The sequence below is a fragment of the Panthera pardus genome, unplaced genomic scaffold (genome assembly GCF_024362965.1).
Source record: "Panthera pardus isolate Hobbes unplaced genomic scaffold, ASM2436296v1 HiC_scaffold_26, whole genome shotgun sequence".
Taxonomy (NCBI): Eukaryota; Metazoa; Chordata; class Mammalia; order Carnivora; family Felidae; genus Panthera; species Panthera pardus.
In genome coordinates, this window is record NW_026526832.1 from 4,243,782 (window position 1) to 4,266,633 (window position 22,852).

General features: G+C 40.9%; 1 protein-coding gene and 1 pseudogene across 4 annotated transcripts in view; one reads left to right on the forward strand and one right to left on the reverse strand.

The window, feature by feature from the left end:
- The window catches only part of ANAPC1 (anaphase promoting complex subunit 1), a 96,665-nt gene extending 80,860 nt beyond the window's left edge, over positions 1–15,805 (forward strand). For all 4 annotated transcript variants that reach the window (XM_019445262.2, XM_053890952.1, XM_053890951.1 and 1 more), the window contains 4 exons: positions 1,080–1,175; positions 3,099–3,297; positions 9,279–9,413; positions 15,469–15,805. In XM_019445262.2, coding sequence (XP_019300807.2) covers positions 1,080–1,175; positions 3,099–3,297; positions 9,279–9,413; positions 15,469–15,584 — 546 coding nt within the window. In that variant the 3' untranslated portion in view covers positions 15,585–15,805. The remainder of the gene's footprint in view (positions 1–1,079; positions 1,176–3,098; positions 3,298–9,278; positions 9,414–15,468) is intronic.
- LOC109262339 (protein S100-A10-like) lies at positions 7,018–7,432 on the reverse strand (annotated as a pseudogene).
- Positions 15,806–22,852: the final 7,047 nt, after the last annotated feature.

Genomic DNA, 22,852 nt, shown 5'->3' on the forward strand with positions numbered 1-22,852 from the left:
ATATTCCTCTGTGTGTGTGTGTGTGTGTGTGTGTGTGTGTGTGTGTGTGTGTGTGTGTGTGTGTATAAAACAAAAAAACTTCTAAGACATTAATTTCGATAGGTGGTATTAATGTGCATTGTTGTACTGATTGCTATTTTCAGTGTTTCTTACCTTTCTCTTACTTTTACGTAGTCTTATTCCTCTGTATTTTATAACACTTTTTTCTGTTGGTTGTAAAACTGTTGTTCTCTTCAGGATTCAAAGGGTGCCCAGTGGATATGTTATTTAATCCATCATTGCAGATCGCAAAGCTTGGATGTAGGAATTTGCTATCTGGGATTGGTTACCTGTTGCCTATAAGTGCGTGTAGCTTTGGGAAAATTTTTAACCCTCCACGATGCAGTTTCCTCATTTCTAAAAGTGGGATTATGGTAGAACCTACCTTATACTGTTGATTTGAGGGTTAAATGAAATAATTTTAACCCCTTTAACGTATTGAATCTTTACTATTTACTAGATACTTTGCTCAGTACTTTATGTAATTTTCTCATTTTTCTGACTCTGGGGGTAGGTACTTTATCATTCCAGGTTTACAGATGAGGAAATCCTACTCAGAGATCTCACATGCCCAAGATCACACAGCTAGTAAGGGCTGGGCATGCACTCAGGGCCACGGGTCTCTGATGAAGGTCCGTGCCCTTCCTTAAGCCTAGCTGGATTTGGCTGTGCTGCCTCCTCCATGCCTCTTCTGCTCAGTGTTTTCTGCTGCATCTTTCTGGATGCTGGGTTTTCTTTCTGGATCTTGCTCTTGCCAGCCTAACCCAGGGCATATCTCTATGTGTCCTGTTTGCTCATTTACCCCTGCTGATCCTTCCTCTCCTCACAGCACTTACATCCATAACTGTCCTTTGGGACTTTGTTATATTTTATTGATGTTTAGTGTTGCATTCACTATGATTTATAAAGAGATAGCTGTGTTACCCTATTATGTCATTGACTGCAGAGCTTAAGAATTGGCCATAGTAGTTGCTATACAATCTTGAATTGATTTTGGAATATACATTGATGTGCTACAAAATGTTTCTGATTTTTCACAGAAACAGGAAATTCTGGATCTGTTTTCTTCAGTACTCTATGAATGTGTCACTCAGGAGACCCCAGAGATGTTGCCTGCATACATAGCAATGGATCAGGTATGGTCAAAAAACATAATTCTAATTCTGATGAGATTTATACTGTATTTTAAGTAACATACTGAACCATGAGGTAAGGTTCCCTCTGTGTCCCATCTTTTTGGTCTCTCATTTGCTTTTAGAAATTCACAAAAAGGAAACCCTATAAAACTTGAAAACTCTGTATATGACAAAAAAAGCTTAGAATTTATGATAACAGGAATGCCTCTTAGTGGATTGTCTTACTCTATGGTCCCCATTCTTCCCTTTTTTTCTCTTCCCCTGATTAGCAGAGGAAAAGAACATTCCCTCCCTTTTCTCCCCCAGCATCGTTGGGTGGTCTCTTGTCTCCTTCCTGACAAAGCCTCTTCAGGGATAGGCTTTGCCAATGAGCAGTAAATGAATAAACAGTGCCCTAGTGATGGCAGTAATGTGAAATTATGTCTGCGTGATTAAGCTTGCAAGAGGTTATGGTATCAGTATGTAGTGATTTAGGAAACTAAATCACTTTAAAATTTTTGTGTTGTTGCTGTTTTAAAAGAGCCTGAAAGTTGTAATGTAGAAAATAATGTTTAATAGCTTCTCTAAAGGATCAGACCAATTTATTCAGTTTTGGTTATTAGTAGTACATATGACTTATGTCATGTGACTTTCAGACCCAAAATTAAGCTAAGCCAGTAGGTTTTTAACTTGGCTTTAATTTATATTTGGAATCTTAAAAATACAGATCTTCAAATCCTATTCTATATCATCTACTGAATCAGAATTTCTGGGATGAGGTCCAGGTCTGTGGTTTTAAACAATTCTTTAAGTGAATATGATATGATGAGCTCACAGATAAGTATTTGGGACTCATTGTTTAAAGCCAAAGGAAATAATCCGTAATGGCAAAATAATCTCTCTTGAAAAGTGGGAAAATGATGTTTAGGCAGGGCATAATTCCCAAAAACCTGCAAATCACATTCTGTTAAGTAGCATTCTTACTTAAAAGGCACCTTCTAATATAACCAGATGGCCCAGAATGGCATTATTGTCTGGTATCCATCCACGTTTTTTAATTGGAAAGTATGATTATATGATATCCACTCTGAGACTGCTTTCTCACAACACCTCTCTATATAGCAGCCAAGTAATGAGTTGTGTTTTTCATTTGTTAGCTGGAAGTATTCCCTTTTTATGCTCTGAACCATTATCCCTTCACAGTTGTGGGCAGGTGTCTGCAGAAGAACATTCCTGCTGGTTGTAGCCATGGTGACTTTGCAGATGGGCCCCAAGAGCAGTATTATCAGTAGTATTGTGTTTGCCTTCTGAGCCCTGGGATCCCTGGCCTGATCCCAGCCAAATCGTTGTGCCCCACTTGGGTTTCCCAGAAGTGACTGACTGGCAGGAGACCTGGTGGGTTTTCATTTTTCAGAGCCATTGAGGCAAGAATGAGCTCATTTGCCACTGTTGCTTTTACCGGAAGCTATTTATGTGGGGATCGTATTGAAGAGTAGATGTGTATCTGTACCCAGTGGAGAGCTCCTCTGTGGGGCAGATGGCATCAAAACATGGAATGGATTCTCCTCTGCCCTTTATTGATCTATGAGCCGTATTTATTTATTTATTTAAAAAAAAATTTTTTTTTTAAATGTGTATTTATTTTTGAGACAGAGAGGGACAGAGCATGAATGGGGGAGGGGCAGAGAGAGAGGGAGACACAGAATCGGAAGCAGGCTCCAGGCTCTGAGCCATCAGCCCAGAGCCTGACGCGGGGCTCGAACTCACGAACCGTGAGATCGAGACCTGAGCTGAAGTCGGACGCTCAACCGACTGAGCCACCCAGGCGCCCCTATGAGCCGTATTTAAAAAATACTCTGTCGATAATACAACTCTGAGGAAGAGACAGTTAGGGCCCCTTCACTCTTTCATGAAGTGGACTGCTTTTCCTTTTGTTTCTTCAAGGCTATGAGAAGACTAGGAAGAAGAGAAATGTCTGAGACATCTGAACTTTGGCAGATAAAGTTGGTGTTAGAGTTTTTCAGCTCCAGGAGCCATCAGGAACGGCTGCAGAACCATCCTAAGCGGGGACTCTTTATGAACTCTGAGTTCCTCCCTGTTGTCAAATGCACTATTGATAATACTCTGGACCAGTGGCTACAAGGTAATAATAGCATCGTGCCCTGTGCTTTTAAGATACATTGGGACTCAGGCTTTTCTGTTGTGACATTTTCTTTTGTTGGTAAATAAGATAAATCTGAGTATAAGCTAGAATGGCTATAGATTTAATGTTTTCAGTAACGAATTGGACTCTGATTATTTACTTCAACTTCTTTAAAAATATATTTAACTCTGCTTAATACAACTATATATACACACACACACGTGTGCGTGCATGTGCATATCTGTTATACACACACACATATATATTGTACACACACACGTGTATGTGTGTGTGTGTGTGTGTATATATATATATGTGGCATTTTAAATGTATATATATACGCGTATATATATATGGTATTTAAATACCACTTGACACTTAGGAACTTGTTTTAGCTTTTCTAGCATCAGATCTTGTTTCCTTTCTAGCACCTTTATCGGCTATTTCTTAGGGGTGTAGCCTGCCACCTACTTGTGAAGCCAGTAGCTATTTTCTTCCCTTTCATGTGTCTCCACTCTGTTTACACTGAAAACTTGATGTGTGCTTAGAGTGAATGTTTGTTTTACTAGCTTTGTGAGTCAGTCGGTGGGAACCTGGGACATCAGGTGACTGTGGTTTGGAAGTACAGACTTGTGACTGCAGGGGAATTGTAAAGTTACTCCTAATAGTGTGGAAGTAATTATACCTCATGTGAGACAAGTGATGAGCCTTCTGATTTATGGAAATCTGTCTGATGTGTGATATATGTCTGAAATTGATTTTAAGTCAACTCCTTCGTCTTTTTACTCTTTTCAGTTCATTCAAATACCTTCTGATATATATCTGACAGCAACCAGTTTTGGGTAAATACTGACCCTGGTAACATAAGTAGTAACAATTCTTGATGCGTTAAAGCTGTTGGTAAGCAGTAGATTACTATCTTGACAGTTATTATATTAACCGTGCTTGAATATTATTAAAGTAAAAATTATCTACTGTAATATTAGAAAATACATTTCTGAAAAAAAAATTGTCAACCAGATTGTGAAGGATATACATGGAAAACAACTGTTTCAAACTCCAAGTGTTTAATACCTACATTGTTCTATCGTTTTCTCTCTGAATTCAAAAGGTCATGTAGTTTTAAACTTTTTAAAAATCTCATTTTTGTTCTCATTTTTGGGGAAAATACAGATTATTACATAGGTTTTGATATTTTGTATTCAGTTCAGCATTTGATCATATATAGCAGACCTTTGCTCTTGATAAGAAGTATGTCTTTAATCCTTTTCAGATTGTCTGATTTGCACATTTTGTATCAGTAATGAAACTTTGGCAGTGACTAGAGCACTTTCTATAATAGTGCCCTGAATTGCTTTTTTCTTATTGCTCTTTTAGGGCATTTGGTGGTTTACAACACTGTTCTCTACCAAATTTGACTTGCCACTATGATTGCCAAAAATGTGCATTTATTTTTTAGTGAAGAACCATCACTTTATAAATTGAGGTAAAATTGATTCCAATTTTGTATTGGTTTCAATAGAATGCATTATATTAATTTCAGGTGTATAGCATAATAATCTGATATATGTATATACAGCAAAGTGACCACCATAGTAAGTCTAGTTATCATCCATCACCATACTAGTTGACCCCCTTCATCCTTTTTACCCACCTCCCAACCCCCTTCCCCTGTGATAACCACCACTCTGTTCTCTTTATATATGAGTTTTGTTTTGTTTTTTAGGTTCCACATATACATGAAATCATATGCATTTGTCCTTCTTTGACCGACTTATTTCACTTAGTGTAATACCATCATAGTCCATCCATGTTGTTGCAAATGGCAAGATTGCATTTTTTTGAATGGTGGAGTAGTATTCTATTGTGTATATATACCACATCTGTACCCATTCATCTGTTGATGGACTCTTAGGTTGTTTCCATATCTTGGCTATGGTAAATAATGCTGCAACAAACTGAATATCTTTTTGATTTAGTGTTCTTGTTTTCTCTGGATAAATACCCAGCAGTGGGATTGCTGGATCACATGATCTATTTTTAATGTTTTGAGGAACCTCCATACTGTTTTCCATAGTGGCTGTGCCAGTTTGCATTCCCACCAACAGTACAAGAGAGTTTCCTTTTTTCCACGTTCTCTCCAACACTTATTATTTCCTGCCTTTTTGATAATAGCTATTCCAACAGGTGGGGGGTGATACCTCATTGTGGTTTTGATTTGCATATCTCTGACAGTGAGGTTGAACATCTTTCATGAGTGTGTTAGCCATCTGTATTGTTCTTGGGAAAAAATGTCTATTTATGTCCCCTGCACATTAATTCGATTTTTTTTCTTTTCTTTTTTTTTTTTTTTTGCTGTTAAGTTTTTTGAGTTTTTTCGTGTATTTTGGGTATTAGCCCCTTATTGGATATATGATTTGCAGATATTTTTTCCCATTTAGTAAGTTGCCTTTTCATTTTGTTGATGGTTGCCTTTGCTGTGCAGAAGTTTTTTAGTTTGAGGTAGTCCCACTTGTTTATTTTTGCTTTTGTTGCCTTTGTTTTTGGAGTCATTTCCAAAAATTCAACACCAAAGACTGATGTCAAGGATCTTACTAACCATGTTTTCTTCTAGGAGTTTTATAGTTTCAGGCCTCACATTCAGGTCTTTAATCCATTTTGAGTTAGTTTTTGTTTATAGTGTAAGATGGTACATTTTTATTCTTTTGCATGTGGCTATCCATTTTCCCCATCACCATTTATTGAAGAGACTGTCCTTTCCTCATTGTATATTTTTGACTCCTTGTTGTAAATTAATTAACCTTATATGTGTGTGTTTATTTTTGGGCTCTCTGTTCTGTTGATCTATGTGCTTTTATGTATCTAATACCAACTATATTTGATTACTATAGTTTTGTAGTATAGTTTGAAATCTTCCTTTCCAGTTTGGATGCCTTTTATTTCTTCTTCTTGCTTAATTGCTATGGCTAGGACTTCCACTACTGTGTTGAATACAAGTGGCAAGAGTGGGCATCCTTGCCTTGTTCCTTGTTTTAAGTGAAAAACTGTTACTTTCTCTGTGTTGAATATGATGTTAACTATGGTTTTGTCATATGTGGCCTTTATTAAGTTGAGGGTACATTTCTTTTATATCCACTTTGTTTAGTGTTTTTATCATAAATGGATGCTGAATTTTGTTAAATGCTTTTTTTTGTATTGAGGTCACGTGATTTTTATCCTTTATTTTGTCAGTGTGGTATATCACTCTAATTTGTAGATGTTGGACATCCTTGCATTCCTGGAATAAATCCCACTTGATTGTGGTATATATGATCCTTCTAAAAGTATTGTATTTTGTTTTTGGTGGTGGTGGTGTTTTTAAAATTTTTTTTTTTTTCTTTTTTTTCCAACGTTTTTTTTATTTATTTTTGGGACAGAGAGAGACAGAGCATGAACGGGAGAGGGGCAGAGAGAGAGGGAGACACAGAATCGGAAACAGGCTCCAGGCTCCGAGCCATCAGCCCAGAGCCTGACGCGGGGCTCGAACTCACGTACCGCGAGATCGTGACCTGGCTGAAGTCGGACGCTTAACCGACTGCGCCACCCAGGCGCCCCGGTGGTGGTGTTTTTGAGGAACTAAAAAAGGAATTTGTTTATTGAGGGTAAAAGGATGCAAAAAATATAAAAATCAAAAGCTTATCTAGCTTTCACTGACTTCTTTCTCTGCTTGTCAAATAGGGGTTAGATTTTATTTGTATAGTTTCCGAGGGTCCTGATCTGGTCATGGAATCCTTTATACAGGGGGAAGCTGTGGGACAGATTCCTTAAGAGATCCTTTAGGAGAACTCTCATCAGGCTGCTCAGTGCTGCCTGCTTCTTTCATTTCTGCTTCATGTATACCACAAAATATTCACTGCATGCAATGGTGAGCCCAGCAGTCAGTGAAAAGAAGCCCTGGAAGCCTACTTTGCCATCTCACCACTGGTCCACATCCTTCATTATTTTGTCTACGGCCATAGGGTCTTTCTGATTTTCTAAAAATCCACAGAACTCCTTTTCCATGAGTACTTTCAGGTCCTCCTTTGCCTTTGTCCCCAGCAAACCTGTGAAACCTGAACATCATGGTTTCCATGGCATGTTCCATTTGAGATGGCATTTTGGTGAGGTCTGTTGAAACCTTGGCCATAGGTGTGGTGGGAACCCTTTTAATGTATTGTTGACTTCAGTTGGCTAATACTTTGTTGAGGATTTTTGCATCTATATTCATCAGGAATAATTGGTCTGTAAATTTCTTTTTTTGTGGTGTCCTTGTCTGGTTTTGGTGTTAGTTTAATTCTGGCCTTGTAAAATGAGTTTGGAAGCATTCCCTTCTCCAGTTTTTTGGAAGAGTTTGAGAACGATATGTGTTGAATTTTGTTTGAATGTTTGGTAGAATTCACCAGGGAAGCCATCTGGTCCTGGACTTTTGCTTGTTGGGGGGTTTTAGATTACCTGTTCATACTCCTTACTAGTAATCAGTCTATTCCGATTTTCTGTTTCTTCCTGTTTCAGTCTTAGAAGACCTATGTTTCTATGACTTTACCCTTTATCCATTTCTTCTAGGTTGTCTAATTTGTCGGCATGTCATTGTTCATAGTAGTCTCTTATGATTTTTTTTTTTTTTTGGTGGCAGTTGTAATTTCTTTTCTCCCATCTTGCATAGGTCTGTTAAATATGCTGCTTTTTCTTCTATTCTGTGCCTACTCAATTTATATTTATTCTTATAGCCTCAATATAAGTGCCCCTTTCTCATAGGCCTTCTAAGATCACACTACTTCAGGCAGCTTCCTGCCATCTTTATCTCTCTCTCTCTCTCTCTCTCTCTCTCTTTTTCTCTCTCCCTCCCTCCCTCCTACACCCTATTCCTTCCTCCCTTCCCCTCCCCCTTCCTCCTCGACTTTTCTTTATATATCAAAATGTCTTTGTCTACAAGTAACAGAGGGCCTAACTCAACCTGGCTTAAACAATAAGGACACACATAAGCTTACATTATTGGAAGTCTACAGGTAAGGTGGGCTAAGGGTCATCTAATGCTAGTGCTTAAGCCCCATTTCTCTGAGGTTCCATTATTTACACTCTGTGCCTTGGCTTTATCCTCAGAGTGCTTTTTCTTAGAGTAATAAAATGGCTGCTCCTTGCCTCAAGGTCAGCATTTTGCACAGAGGAAGAATAGCGTTCTTCTAGGAGCTTTGCTGTAACAATGAGGAAATTACTTGTAACAATGAGGAAATTACTTTCCCAAAAGCCTCTAGCAGAATGTTGTCAAGCATCTCCTCATGTCTCCAGCTTGAATTGGAACTCGTGCACATTCCTCAGTCAGTCACTGTGAAAAAGAATGTGTCTTGCTGGAAAGCCTAGGTCTGTTGGTCCCTGAGCCAATCACCGTGTTGAGAGTAGGATTGCCTTGGTTGACCTAGGCCAGTGGTTCTCAAAGCGTGGTCTCTGGAGCAGCAGCAGCGTCTCCTGACAACTTCTTAGAAATGTGGTTTTTCTGACCCCATCCAAGAAACTTTGGGGATGAGGCCCACTTATCTGTGTTTTAAACAGCCCTCCACGTGATTCTGATGCATCTTAGAGTTTGAGAAAGTCTGACCAGTACTAATCAGGATCCGGTTCTGGAGCTGAAGTCAGTCCCCTCAAATGTTGTATCCTGGAGGGAAAGGTTGTGAAATGGATGTTTGGAGAGACAACTTCAGTGACCACTACATCTTTATAGCACTCATCCCAATTTCTCATTACACATTTGTTTGTATCATTGTGTAAACGTCACTGTCCCTTACAACCCTCCAGACTCCGTGCTGGCATGCACTCTATCTGCTTTCCCACTGTAGCCTTAATGCCCAGCATAGTGTATGGTAAGTGCTTAATGAGTTCTGGATGACAAAATAATAGAAGGAAGGCACTCCTCCTGCCTCTCAGTTCTGTCATCAGTTGCTTCAGTTCCATTTGTGTTTCTCTCACAGCTGGGGGTGATGTGTGTGTGCACGCCTACCTCAGTGGGCAGCCCTTTGAGGAATCTCAGCTGAGCATGCTGGCCTGTTTCCTCGTCTACCACTCGGTACCAGCGCCATGGCACCTGCCGTCTGTAGGACTAGAAGGTAATTGCAGACCTAAATCCCTTCAGTACCTGTATTATTGACTCACTTAGTTTTTAAGTTTCTTGGTAGGAGGCATTTCTAATGAGTTATTTTCTCTGGTTAGGCTTTGGTCTTCATTCATGTTTAGGTGTTGAGAACTTTTTCTAAAAACACCATCTGAACTTTACACATGCATAAACTTTTATTTCTATTTAGAGAAGGATGGATTCTTCTTCAGAGAGCCCCAAACACCATTATATACTAATGAATCAAAAGGATATATTATTTTTCTCTCTTAATTTTTATTAAAGTTATTTTTCTTTTTCTTTATATGTTGGGTTTTTAGTTTGGATGTTTCTTTTTAATCACATAATCTTAATTTCTAATATTATAAAGCTTTAAAATGACCAGGTACCTGATTTTGTATGAATTTGAACGTTTTTATAATACAGAGTTTTAAAATATTGCCATCTCCCTGTATTTTTCAGAATATGTAATCAGATACAGAGTTTGCCCAGTAATCTGAATTATAAAATATAATTAATTCTAAGCACCTTTATTTATATCACTTTCAAATTTTGCTTATTGAGGATTCAAAATTGTTAACATTTTTTTAATGTTTTATTTATTATTTTTGAAAGAGAGAGAGAAAGGGAGAGACAAAGTGTGAGGAGGGGAGGGGCAGAGAGGGAGAGGGAGACACAGAATCCAAAGTAGGCTTCAGGCTCTGAGCTGTCAGCACAGGGCCTGATGGGGGGTCTGAACTCACCAACTGTGAGATCATGACCTGAGCCGAAGTTAGACACTTAACCTACTGAGCCACCCAGGCACCCCAAAAATTGTTTTTAAGAAGAGCAAAGAGTGCTCCATTTAATCATTTAAAATTTAATAACATAACTAGCTTACTGCTGTTTTTGAAAACCTCAGATAGAAATGTACTATCTGGAGACTATTAGTTAAAGCCATGAGGGAATTGCTTATATTGGATTGATTTTCCCACAAAAACAAATATAAAACTTTGACAGACTATATAAAATAGCTGTTTATTAAAAACATTTTTTTTTTGAAGTTTATTTATTTTTGAGAGAGAGAGAGAGACAAAGTGTGAGCAGCGGAGGGGCAGAGAGAGAGGAGACACAGAATCTGAAGCAGGCTCCAGACTCTGAGCTGTCAGCACGAGCCCGATGCAGGGCTCAAACTCATGAACTGTGAGATTGTGGCCTGATCCTTAACCGACTGAGCCACCCAGGTGCCCCTAAAATAGCTATTTAAAAGAACTAGTAGCAGCCATTTTGGCCAGACTTGATTGAGGGTCCGCAGTACGCGAGAGAAGGGAAGCATAATGAAGAAACCCCATATTTACTCTGGCTTTCTCTGAAAGGCATTTGCCACTTCATGGTACAAGAAGTAGAGTCCCAGCAAAAGGCAGTGGTGCTGCTGGGCAGGGGACAGAGGTTGGGTTAACAATTGCATGAGAACCTAGAACTTGAGGAGCTAAATTCCAGGTAGGAGGGAACAATAGGAACAATAATTCAAAAACTGGACACACTCTTCTCTTGAGACACTTAACCAAATCTTAACCTGCACATGCACAGGGTAAGACTTTTAAGAAATCTAGAAGAAGCCAGGAGGCTAAAAATGTGAACAGAGATTTCAGCAACAGCGTAGTGCCAAGGAGACAAAGGGTAGAGCTCCTGGGCTGCCAAGGTGAAGTGGCTCCATAAGCATCCCAGCCATTCTGATGAAACAGCAGCAGAGCCAAGCCCTAGGAATAAAGATGAAAACTGAAACAGACAAGACCTGATGTTAGCCTCAAACAGAATGGAGATCTCTTTGCATTCTACCTGCCTTATGGAAGAAAGCATCACCTTAATCTTAGGAAGAACAAAATATGTCTTGAACCTTTAAATTTTTAATACACAGTATCTAGTGTTGAATTAAAAATTACAAGATATAACAAAAAAGGTAAGGGAAACTGACTCATATATGATCTAGATTATTGTAGTTATTAGACTTGGACTTAAAATTTAACTATGATATTATTTCCAAGAAAATAAATGAAAAGATAGAGAACTTCACCAGAAATCTGGAATCAATAAGAAAGAGTTAAATGGAAATTCTGGAACTGAAAAGTATAACAAATTAAGAATTCAGTGGATTGATTAAGTAGTGTATCAGACACAGCAGATAAGTGAACCGGAAGGCAGGTGTGTAGAAAGTAAACAGATTAGGGGCACCCGGGTGGCTCAGTCGGTTAAGCCTCTGACTCTAGGTTTTGGCTCAGGTCATGATCTCATGGTTTGTGGGTTCAAGTCCTGCATCAGGCTCTGTGCTGCCAGTGCAGAGCCTGCTTGGGATTCTCTCTCTTCTTCTTTCTGTGCCCCTCCCTGTTCCTTCTCTCTCCCTCTTATTAAGTAAATACATTTTTAAAAAAGTAAGCAGATTAAAGTACACAGAGAAAATGGATTGAAAATACAGAAAAGTGTATGAGACATGTGGAACATGGTGAAAAAGTCAAATATGCATGTAGTTGGGACCCCAGAATAAATGGAAAGAGAAGATGAGAGAGATGCAGTGTTTGCAGAGACTAAGGCAAAGGGTTCTGAAAAATGGGTAATGGACATCAACTTACAGTGGCAGGATAAATATGAAGAAGACCACACCTAGTCACAGAATAGTCAAAATACTAAAAATAGGAAAAAAATTTAAAGCATAGACTTTCATTCCCAGCCAGGATGGGATAACAGGAATCTGATTTACTCTCCTGTCTAGAACCAAAAACCTGGACAATGCATATGAAGCAATGGCTTTTGGTACATTGTACATGAGGCAATGAAGAACAGTGATCCCTGCGAGATGAGAAACAATGAAATAAGCCCTATGATTGTCCCAGCTTACAGCCTTGAGAGGTCTCAGACTGTGGGGAGGGAGCAAGAACCCAGGTGGAGCCTAGAAGCCTTCTTTTTAAAAAAAATTTTTTTAGTGTTTATTTTGAGAGAGGGAGAGAGAGCAAGCAAGTAGGGGAGGGGCAGAGAGAGAGAGAGAGAGAGAGAGAGAGAGAGAATCGCAAGCAGTCTTCATGCTGTCAGTGCAGTGTCCCAACACGGTTTGATTTCACAAATCATGAGATCATGACCTGGGCTGACACCAAGAGTTGCACCCTTAACCAACTGAGCCACCCAGGTGCCCCGAGCCTAGAAGACTTCTTGATTTGAGGTGACAGATCCAAGAGTACAGGAAGACCCAAGGAGCTAGAGTTTACCAGATGGAATGCCAAAGAGAGAGTGCCAGATACCTGCAGAGGGTCGCCCTCAACTATCAGAAGAGTACTTACTGGTCAGCACATGCATGTGAAGAAATTATTTGAGACTGGAGGGAGAATTGTCTACATGGATTACCAGTTGTTTACACAGGTTCAGGAACAGTGCCTGTTCTCACAACTTCATAATTTAAGGGGCAATAGATTCTCAGAAGGGTTTTGCTCTACTAATGGGAAGCCCTAGACTAAATAGACCTGATTGTATTCTGGTCCCACCTAACAAATCTTAAAAGCGTGACACAAAAGCATCAAACTGTTTTTCAAGAAATGTAATTCTAAAGCAAAGCTCAAGAATATAGAAATACAAAAATATCCAGTACCCAACAAGGTAAGTTCACAATATCTGATACACAAAGAAACAGGAAAATAGAACCTATAATCAGATGAAAAGTCAATTACAACTGACCTGGAATTGACACAGATGTTCTAATTGGCAAACAAGGACATTAGAACCATTCTTATAAGTCTATTCTGTATTTCAGAACCTTGAGAGACATAGAAGATATAAAAGACTGTAACTGAACTTTTTGAGATGAAGAGTACATTGAATGGGTTTAATGGGCAGATCAGACATTCCATAATAATAAATTAGCAAGCCTGAAGACATAGCACTAGAAACTGTCCCAAATTAAATGTAAAAGTAAAAGAAGAAAAAAAGGAAAACAAAGGAACAGAGCATTAAATATGAAGTAAGCTGTGGAACTTAAAACACCTAATTTACATGTGATTGAAGTCCCTGAAGAAGGGAGAAATTGAGGGGGTGGGGTGACAGAAAAAATATTTGAAGAAATAATGGCTGGAAATTTTCCAAATTTGGTGAAACCTGTAAATCCACAGATTCAAGAAATTCAGTGAATCCCAAGCATGAGAAATATGAATAAAATTATACTAAAGCACATTGTAACCAGATTGCCCAAGACTGGTGATAAAAAGCCTTAACAACAGCTAGAGGAAAAAGACATGTTACAGATAAAAATAAGAGTGACTGTGTATTTCTTGTAGGAAGCAGTGTAAGTGATAACTTAGTGGAGTAAAGGACTCAAGGGAAAAAAAAAAGTCTTGTTAGAATTTTATACCCAGCAAAAATATCTTTCAAAAAAAATGACCATGAAATAAAGCCTTTTTCAGACATACAAAGGCTGAAAGAATCCAGCAGACCCACGCTACTGGACATGTTGTCTAGTAAGTCCTTTGGGCTGAGGGAAAATAATATCAGATGGAAATAGGGGTCTACACAAAGGAATGCAGAACTTTGGAAATGGTAACCACCTGGGTAAATAGGCAAGATTTATTTCTTTTAAAAAAACTTTTTTAAAGACAACAGAATAAAAATAAAAACAATGTACTATGGGGTTTATAAAGCATGAAAAATATGACAACAGTAGCTCAAAGGCTGGGAAGGGAGAAATGGACGTACTGTTGGAAGACCCATATGCTGATGGGTGAAGTGGTATAATCTCACTTGAAGGTAATCTTTGATAATTTAAAGGTGTATGCTGTTAAGTCACAAAGCAATTACTGAAGTAAGAAAACAGAGTCAGAACTTACTGCAACAAAGGAGCTATAATGGAATCATAAAAAAAACATAGAAAATACTCCATCCAGAAGAGGACGATGGGGAACAGAGAGCAGATGGAGTAAATAGAAAACAAATAGCAAGATGATATGTTTAAACCTAACAATTTCAGTATCACATTAAATGTAAAAGGTCTGTTCGATTCCATAGTGTATCAGTATTTTGGGGTTGTTTCATATCTTCCTGTATGTTTTTATTCTCTGTGCATGGGTTTTAGCAAGGTCTGGGGAGCACCACAGAGTAACAATTAAATAGGAAATTTGTCTTAATTACTGTTGAGGTTTATTAAACACATTTAATTCAGCTGATTGCAGAGGCCAATCAATAAAAGGAAATACTTAGGAGAAGTAGTTGCCTTTCTCATATCCTGTGTAGCAGAACTCTTTCTTGTGTTAGTCATGCCTTTAATCAGAATGCCTCTTGATCGTATCATGAGACTTTTCTCTGTCCATCTTCATGAGATCTTGTGATCCTGTTCCCTCTGCTGTCTGCATGTCTTCTAGGATGCTTGCTGTGGCCTAGAAGCATAGGGATCATATATATGTATGTTGTGGGGCTAGAAGAAGAGTACTGGACAGTTGCATTTGGTGGGGTAGAGGCAGAAAGGAAGAGGATGCTTAATAGGATTTTAAGGTAATACACTTCCTAATTCCTTTAGAACAGTGGTTCTTAACCTTGGCTGTGCATCAGAATCACCTGGGCAGCTTTCAAACCTCCAGGTGTCCAGGCTGTATTCCACTTCTGAATGATGTTGGAATCTCTGTGGGGCCAAGGTTGAGAACCATTGCTTCTTGGAGGTTGAGGCATTAAATTAAACTTCTCTGTGACTCCTTTTAAGCCTGTGTTCTTTTTTCAGGTATGTATTGAAGACATTGATTATGGTAGTTGAAAGTAGATAAGCACATTTATTAATTATATTTAAGTGATATATAATTAAATAATAGTAATAGCTTCAGATGTAGCTACAGGTCACTTTCTGAAGTACAGGATGGATAAATTCAAACTTACATCAAATTATATTTTGATATGGGAAATTCAGAACTTAAATAGTGTCTTTAGGGAATTATTTTCAAAGGGAAGAATGTCAGCTTTAAATGTGATTGTGTCTGAAGCTTCTTCAAAAGGGTGTACAGCTGAATTTATTTAGAGATGTGACTTTCCCCCCATTTCCATTTCTTTAGGGAGCACAAGCTTTGCTGAACTCCTCTTCAAGTTTCAACATCTGAAAATGCCAGTGCGAGCTTTGCTAAGATTGGCTCCTTTGCTTCTTGGAAATCCACAGCCAATGGTTATGTGATTGTGTCTGGTGGTAAACCTACCCTGAAACGTGACTTCTGCACAGAAACACGACCAAACAACGTAGTTGATGAAATGTTTATAAGTTTTATAATATAACTAGGGGGAATTGAGCTGCACAAACCTCAGTGTATTTTAAAATCCAAGTGTTTTCAGTGTTCCAGAGGCTCTGTTGCTGTTGGCATTAACATTATATGATATATAAAAGTGAGTTAAAGTTTACTTTTGTAAATAAAGTTTTTTGGTTTTCCTAACTCTTGATGCTTACTTTAGTTTGGGGTTTCAGAGAATAAAAGAGCAGTTGGGGCTGGAATGGCTATTAGTTTAGTTTAGTTTTTTTTTTTTTTCAAAAAAATTTTTAATGTTTTTATTTATTTTTGAGACAGAGACCAAGCATGAGCAGGGGAGGGGCAGAGAGAGAGGGAGACAAGGAATCTGAAGTAGGCTCCAGGCTCTGAGCTGTCAGCACAGAGCCCGACGCGGGGCTCGAACTCACAGAACGCGAGATCATGACCTGGCCGAAGACCGCTTAACCGACTGAGCCACCCAGGCGCCCCTAGAGTGGCTATTAGTTTTTCAGGTCTTTCACCTGTGGCAATTCAGGTGATGTGATTGTGCTCAAAAATGCAAGGTTTTAAAAGAAGCTCTGTCATCAAGTTTTACCCTGTGCAGCAAGGAAATAGTTTTTAGCATCTCCTAAGATGTCACAGTTTTCCTGTCTAAAATTAGTTTGTACTTGGTGTGACAGTGCCAGGCATCCTCACAGTATGAGCAGTCACCTTGTACAGAAGGACATTTCTGCCCTAATGAAGAATTGCCCAACACGAAGCCTGCTCTGAATAGAGAAAATATGAAATTTCCACTATTGAGAGGCCTTCAGAAATTATATTTAGAAATAAAAGTCCATTTCCACCCAGCATTTGGAGAATGTACATCTGTATCAAGAGTTGCTGGACTAAGTAATGATGAAAGATATTCACATAAAGCTGCCTCCAGCTTCAGGTTTCCAATACAGGAAGAAGAAAACTCCCTGCTGTCTGGATTCTGACATGTGCCCTCTGCTTCCTGAATGGCCATTGGGACCACACTGGCAAGATCCATTCAGTGATTTCACATTTCCACATCCTGAATTTTGCTCTTCAGCTTTAAATGTAAAGATTAAAGTAAATAGAAATGTTTTCATTGAGATTTTGGCAAAAACCCATGTGGCATTTGCTTCTGCATTTACAAGGCACGTATCTAGAAGCAGACTAATTCCCTCTATAGACTCTCAATATTTCATCTGCAACACTTGCCCAAGGACTTGCTCCTGCATGTACAATATAGACGAGATGTGACTGACTAGGAGGGCGGAATGTGCTTCCCCTTCACATTTAGCTAGTTTTTCTTTTTTCCTTTCTTAAAGATTTTATTTTTTTAAGCAACCTCTATGCTCCATGTGGGGAGCATACCCCACAGACCCCTAGATCAAGAGTCACACGCTCCACCAAGTGAGCCAGCCTTAGCTGGTTTTTCTTATAATTAAAGATAAAAGACAAAAAAATTAAAATGGTAGATTACAGAAATTCCATTTGAATCAACATTTAAAGAACTCAGTATCTGAGCGACTGTTGCCACCTTTATTCTCAATTGTTTATAATTTGTATGCTTTTCTCTGATTGAAGAATTACTTGAGAGACATTTATTTGCACACTATGGATTCTCCTATATGAGGGGAACAGACATTAGAATGTTGTCAACAAAAACAAAAACCGGGCTTTCTCAGAGAAAGAGCAGAATCAAAGATTGTAGATCGCCTGGGAACAGCATTGTCTTGATAGTTCGGGACTAATAGGTGGGAGGGAGCAGAGAGCGTATTCTCGGCAGTCTTCTCTTGAGCAGGCATGCTAGGATCATCTAAGAAATGAATTCTATGTATATATGGGTTCTCGAAAAATGTGGAGAGTAGCTCTCACCATCCAGAATATTTCAGCCTCCTCCGACTTAAGTCAAGGGAAGAGCTGGAGAAATGCATTGGGCTCCTAAGGGTTTTGGCCCAGGAATGGCACATGTCAATTCCAATTACGGCTTGTTGGTAGGAAGTAGTCCAATCCATCTGCCTCGTGTGACTGCTCTTCTGGATGTCCATGAAGGGGACGAGAACCAGATGCTGGTGAGTACTAGTTACTTAATATCTGTCACGGTATGGTTCCTAACTTACTCATAATTCCCCACATTCATTTTTTTCTATTCACACAAATATAAATGCTTCCATAATTAGACATAATTAAAGAAACAGTAGTTACGGACATGCGTGCACGCACACATGCACACACACCGATTATCATCTCCCTGATGGGTGCTGACATCTGTGCTTCTCCCTTGAGTGTCTTGTGAAGAAGTGAAGGCACGAACTTGTGGGCAGCTCTGAGGCATGGATGCCAGGCCCTAGCAGGAGCGTCCATTGGGTTCAGCCTAATCTTAACTGGAGTAAGGCCACTTTCTCACCCTTTGTCCAGAAACCAGCTGACTTCATAGCTTACAGGGATCCTGGCTCACAGGATCTTCTGACATCCCAGAGGAAGCCAGAAGAAGCTGGCCTCATCTCTCAGCTTGATAATCAGCGTACAGACCCACTTGGTGGGAGGCCAGTGTGCCTGCTGGGCAGATAGGCCAGAGCTTGGAAGCTGGGATTCTGAATAGAAGCCAGAGTGTCTGGAGCCAAGGCAGGAATTGTCAGAGGAATGGACGTGTTGATTCTGATGAAAGCCATGTTAAAGCTCAATCTGAGGGACAGGAGAAGCCCAACGTCAGGAGAGGATGCTGGGAGCTGGGTGAAGTTGGAAGGCCATGGGTCAACTTGAGATCCAGTGCAGAAGACTTTGTTGCCTCCTGCATACAGGGCTGGAAGCTTGTCTTCTGGGTTCCTCCGTCTTCATAGCATATTTTATAGAAAATTAGCTGTATTGAAGCTCTCTCCAAATGAGCTATGGAGGACAGGACAGGATTAGGTCACCTCTGTATCCCGAGCTATCTGCAATTTTCAACCAGCAGTGAAAGGAAGCAGAGGGGAAGTTGGAGGGGCGGCTACTAAAAGGGTTTACCCAGGCTAGAGGCCTCTGTTAGCACTTAGCAGCACCCTGCAGATACCCATGTGGTTTACAGAACTTCCCAGGTGACTGTCTTTTCCTGCTTCCAAGGGCCAGCCAGGTTTCCCCCACTCAGAAATACATTGCTTGCTTCTCATTAGTCACAAGCTGTGGGAAAGTCTTTTTTGCTAAAGTGAAAGAAAAGCCCCTAAAACCGTATTGTTAATTCTTGCTGTGGGTAAGGTCGGACTTGCCTGTTCGCCATCTTCTTGCTTTGCTCCATCTTATGTCCTTGAATGAAAGGGCTGCTGGGATGGGGAGTAGGGGTTGTTCAGAGGGCAGGACCTTCAATCTATAGGCAGTTACATAAAATGTCAACATTGGAAGATCTCTCGGGTGGCCTCTGGTCCTGCCCCTCTTTCTAGAGCTGAGACCCCTGAGGCTCAGGGAGGGAGGTGGCTGGCCCAAGGCTGCACTGCTCCCTATCACAACCCTAACAAGCCTGGGCTTTCAGATCACACTGCTTCTAACCCCTGAACCTGGTTCATTACTGCCTTTTTTCATAGCCTAGTACATGCTGAGAAAGAGGCAGACTAAACATGAGTTAGAAGGACATTGCACCGGGCAGTTTGTGGACCCTTCTTTTCTCTCTGCATCTTTCAAAGAACAGAGGCCTTTGTAATTTCTTGGAATTAGATTGAGTTAGTCTACGTGTTGCTTTCTTGCTCATATAACAACCATTTAAATTTGAAATTTCTCTTTCAGCTGAAAATATTTCTTCCTATTCTGTGGCACATTATAATATGAAATGGGAAATTTAGAAACAATTTATATTCAGTTCAATAAAATCAGTGAATGCCTATAAATAACTGCACGTTCATAATTTCCTCCTGCGTTTACTCCAATATTGAGGTGTGAAGTCTGTTGCCTTGTCTCTGTAGTTGATGGATCCATCTCTAGTCTTACATTCAGGTATGCTGCGTTGTGGGGCTGTCGTCCATGGGCTTCCAGAACCTAGACGTGCTAGATCATGATCTGGGGAATCCCATCACTGGGGAGAGACATTATAGGCGTTTGGAATCTAGTTAGGGTTACTCGTGGTTTTTCATTTGTCTTGTGTTCACATTTGTCCCTATTTTTCATTTAAGCAAGAATATTTTGTTCACTGTGTGCCATTCCAGAGACCAAGAAGATAGTCTCATCAACTGGAAATGTGGGTAAGTGTCCACAACTCTTCAACAATGGAAGAATCATTAGCAAACCCATTGTAATTAGCCTCTCTAGCTGCAGACTCCCTGTGCGGTGAGATCTAGAGGAGATGAGCACCAACCCCCACTTGAAATTTCTGCAGATCCCCAGAGGGCAGGGGGGCATGGGTGCTGTCTTGTGTCATCTTGCTCCAAACTCCCTCTCTGCTCCAATTTGTGGGTCATCTCACTGTGCCCTCTGTGTGGACTGATGTCAGTTCAGCATCTCACCACCTCCTCTTTGCTCAGCCTCCAGCTGTTTCCACGTGGGGCCAGGTAAGTGGGTGCCACCGTGAGGAGCCAGGATGCCCACGTGAGGCCTGGAGGAGGAAGAGGCGGCAAAGCCCTTAGTCTTCTGCACTTGTCACAGGCAGACATGAGGGCAGATGGTGCACATCTGGCTGTAGGAAGCCACTCCCAGCTGTGACAGGGGCCCCCACCCCTGAGTTTCTGGGGTTTTGCAGGGGCTTCTCAGTCCTCTGCTCCCCAAACCCTCTGTCTGCTTCCCTTTATCAACACCTTTTCTTCTTAGTTCCTGAGCAAACCCTGTGCTGCTATGTGGGACACAGTGACCTAGGTGTGAACTCAGCCCCATCCCTGAGTCCCATAAAAACCACTCACTACCACTTGGTCTCCCCTGGTTTTGCTCATGGAATTTCCAGCCCCTTGGCTCTCTCCCAGTGGTGCTCACTTTCCTTTTCCATTACCAAACCCTCAGGTGTGCTCTGAAACCCCAAGATTTCGTGGCAATCCTATGATCCATGCACCAACTCATCTGGACGGTACCCATTTGGGGCCACAGTGTCAGTGACCCCCCCCCCCCCCCCCCGAGGGGCCTTGAGTTTCTCCCTAACACACTGAGGGGACTAATGGAAGAATGTATGGTCTTTCAGCTGAGTAACTGAGATGATTTGCGTTGACCAAGTTTTGCGCCAAACTTCCTGGGACTGAGTCACTTAGATGCATGAGTTGGGAGAGAAACCACCTCTTAGCCCAACTATTTCTACCTTGGCCTTCTGGAGCTGCAAGGACTGGGTGTCACAGACAGTAAGTACTGTGATTATTTGCGACTGGATAGTTCCAGAGGACTCAAGAAGAAAGAAGAAAATGCTTTTCTTAGCAAATGCTTCTTTTCTTAGCAAGAAGAAAATGCTAAGCCCTCGTGGGGTAGAGAGGGTTGAACAGCCACCATATTACTTCCTGAAAGGAGTTAGCTTCTTATGGCTTGACTGTGAGGTTCCTGGGAACCTTGTAGTTATCAGAAATTTCGTGGCAAAATCAGTCATTTCCATGGGAAAAAGACAGTAAAGAGGTAGACGGTTTCTGGTAATTATAATTACTATCTAATAATTAGATTTCCTATCTAAAGTAGCTATACATATCTATGTATCAATATATGTGTCTGTTTATCTACCTACCTGCCTACCTACCTACCTACCTACCCACCCATCGAGAGGACTGTAAAATCTGTGAACATCACTGAGCAAATCGAGCTGCAGTGGACCAGCCAAGGCCTGTGGAGTGCCTGTAATGCTGGGCACAGACCCCCCAGTTCCTGTCCCTCATCCCCATCCCAAGTATTCTTCTTAGTGTCTGAAGGGTTTTGCACCTGAGTGTTCCTTCCCGTGGTATCAAGATCACAATCCCTACTCTCGTTTGAGGGCGTTTGCATGCTATACCCCTGCCCCTCATTTAGCACCTCTGAATGATTTAAGGATAATCTCAGAGAGCTGGGTTTTGCTTTGCGAATCAATCTGAAAATCTTTTTCTTCAGGTTTATTCAGATTTATTAATACAAATAATTTGATCTCAGTTGATCCTCATTTTTTATATTTCTACTGCATTTCTTATATTTATCGTGTATCATTATTTGATCTGTTTTCTTTGCTCTCTTAAAATTTGTCATATTCATTAATGTGGCATTCAGGATGGCTTCTGTTTTGTGAATACATTTAACGCTAATATCTTCATAGGACTCCGTCTTTTTTTTTTTTTACCTCGGCTTCCACTGCCTTGTTTCTGGCCTCAATGGCACCCTGGGACTTCCCCACCTCTCCCCCAGGCAGCTGTTCATGAGCCCACTCCCTTCTCTCCCTTATCTCATTTTGAAAGTTGGGTTATTTCTATAATGTCAGAGTGTATGACGGCATAGGACTCCCCCCTCTTACTCCCAATCTTGTTTCAGCCTTAGATCCACACACCAATGCCCTCCGTGCCTCTGCTGGTCTGCTCTCTGGAGTTCCCTACCGTCTCTTCATTGGGTAAGGCTGTTTTCTAGCAGATTGTCAGGAAGGGCTCCAAGGACAACTGTCCCCAAGATGCTGATTGTCTACAACGGCCTCGCTGCATCCTCTCTCCCAATGTGTTTCTCCCCTTCCTGTCTCCTCCTCTTTTCCTCACCATCTTCTAGCGGTTTCTTTGGCCTCTTCCTTCACTTCCTCCTCAGTGGTCCAGGTCTCTTCCTGGACTTTCTGTCCCTTCTCCCTCTGCCTGGCCTCAGTCTCTGCAGAGGCTCCTTTTCTGGCATGTTGACTCTTTTGGTCTCCCCTCCATGTTACTACTGTACCCTTCCAGGTTATCCAGGGGTCAGGGCCTTTGCTGGCTGACACCCACTGGAAGGTTGGGGGGTCACTGTGCTATTCAGGCTGCGGTGGTCCTGGCTCTCCCTGCACCCTCTTTCCTGCAAGTCTGAGGAAAGCTGGAGGCCCGATGCTATCCCTGTGTAGCTCCCAGAGGCTGCGAAGGAGGCAGCAGCTTGGTGTCGGGGCAGGGGGAGGCAGGGGTTGGGCGGGAGCTACAAGAAAAGAAAGCGAGATCGGAGTGGAAGAGGCAAACTCTCGAGTGAGGAAGTTCTCATCAGCTCACCACAAGGTGCATGTTGGAAAGGGGCTCAGGCAAAATCAACTGCCACCCTCATTGCTCTTACAAGTGACCAGACCCAAGAGCAGCCCCAG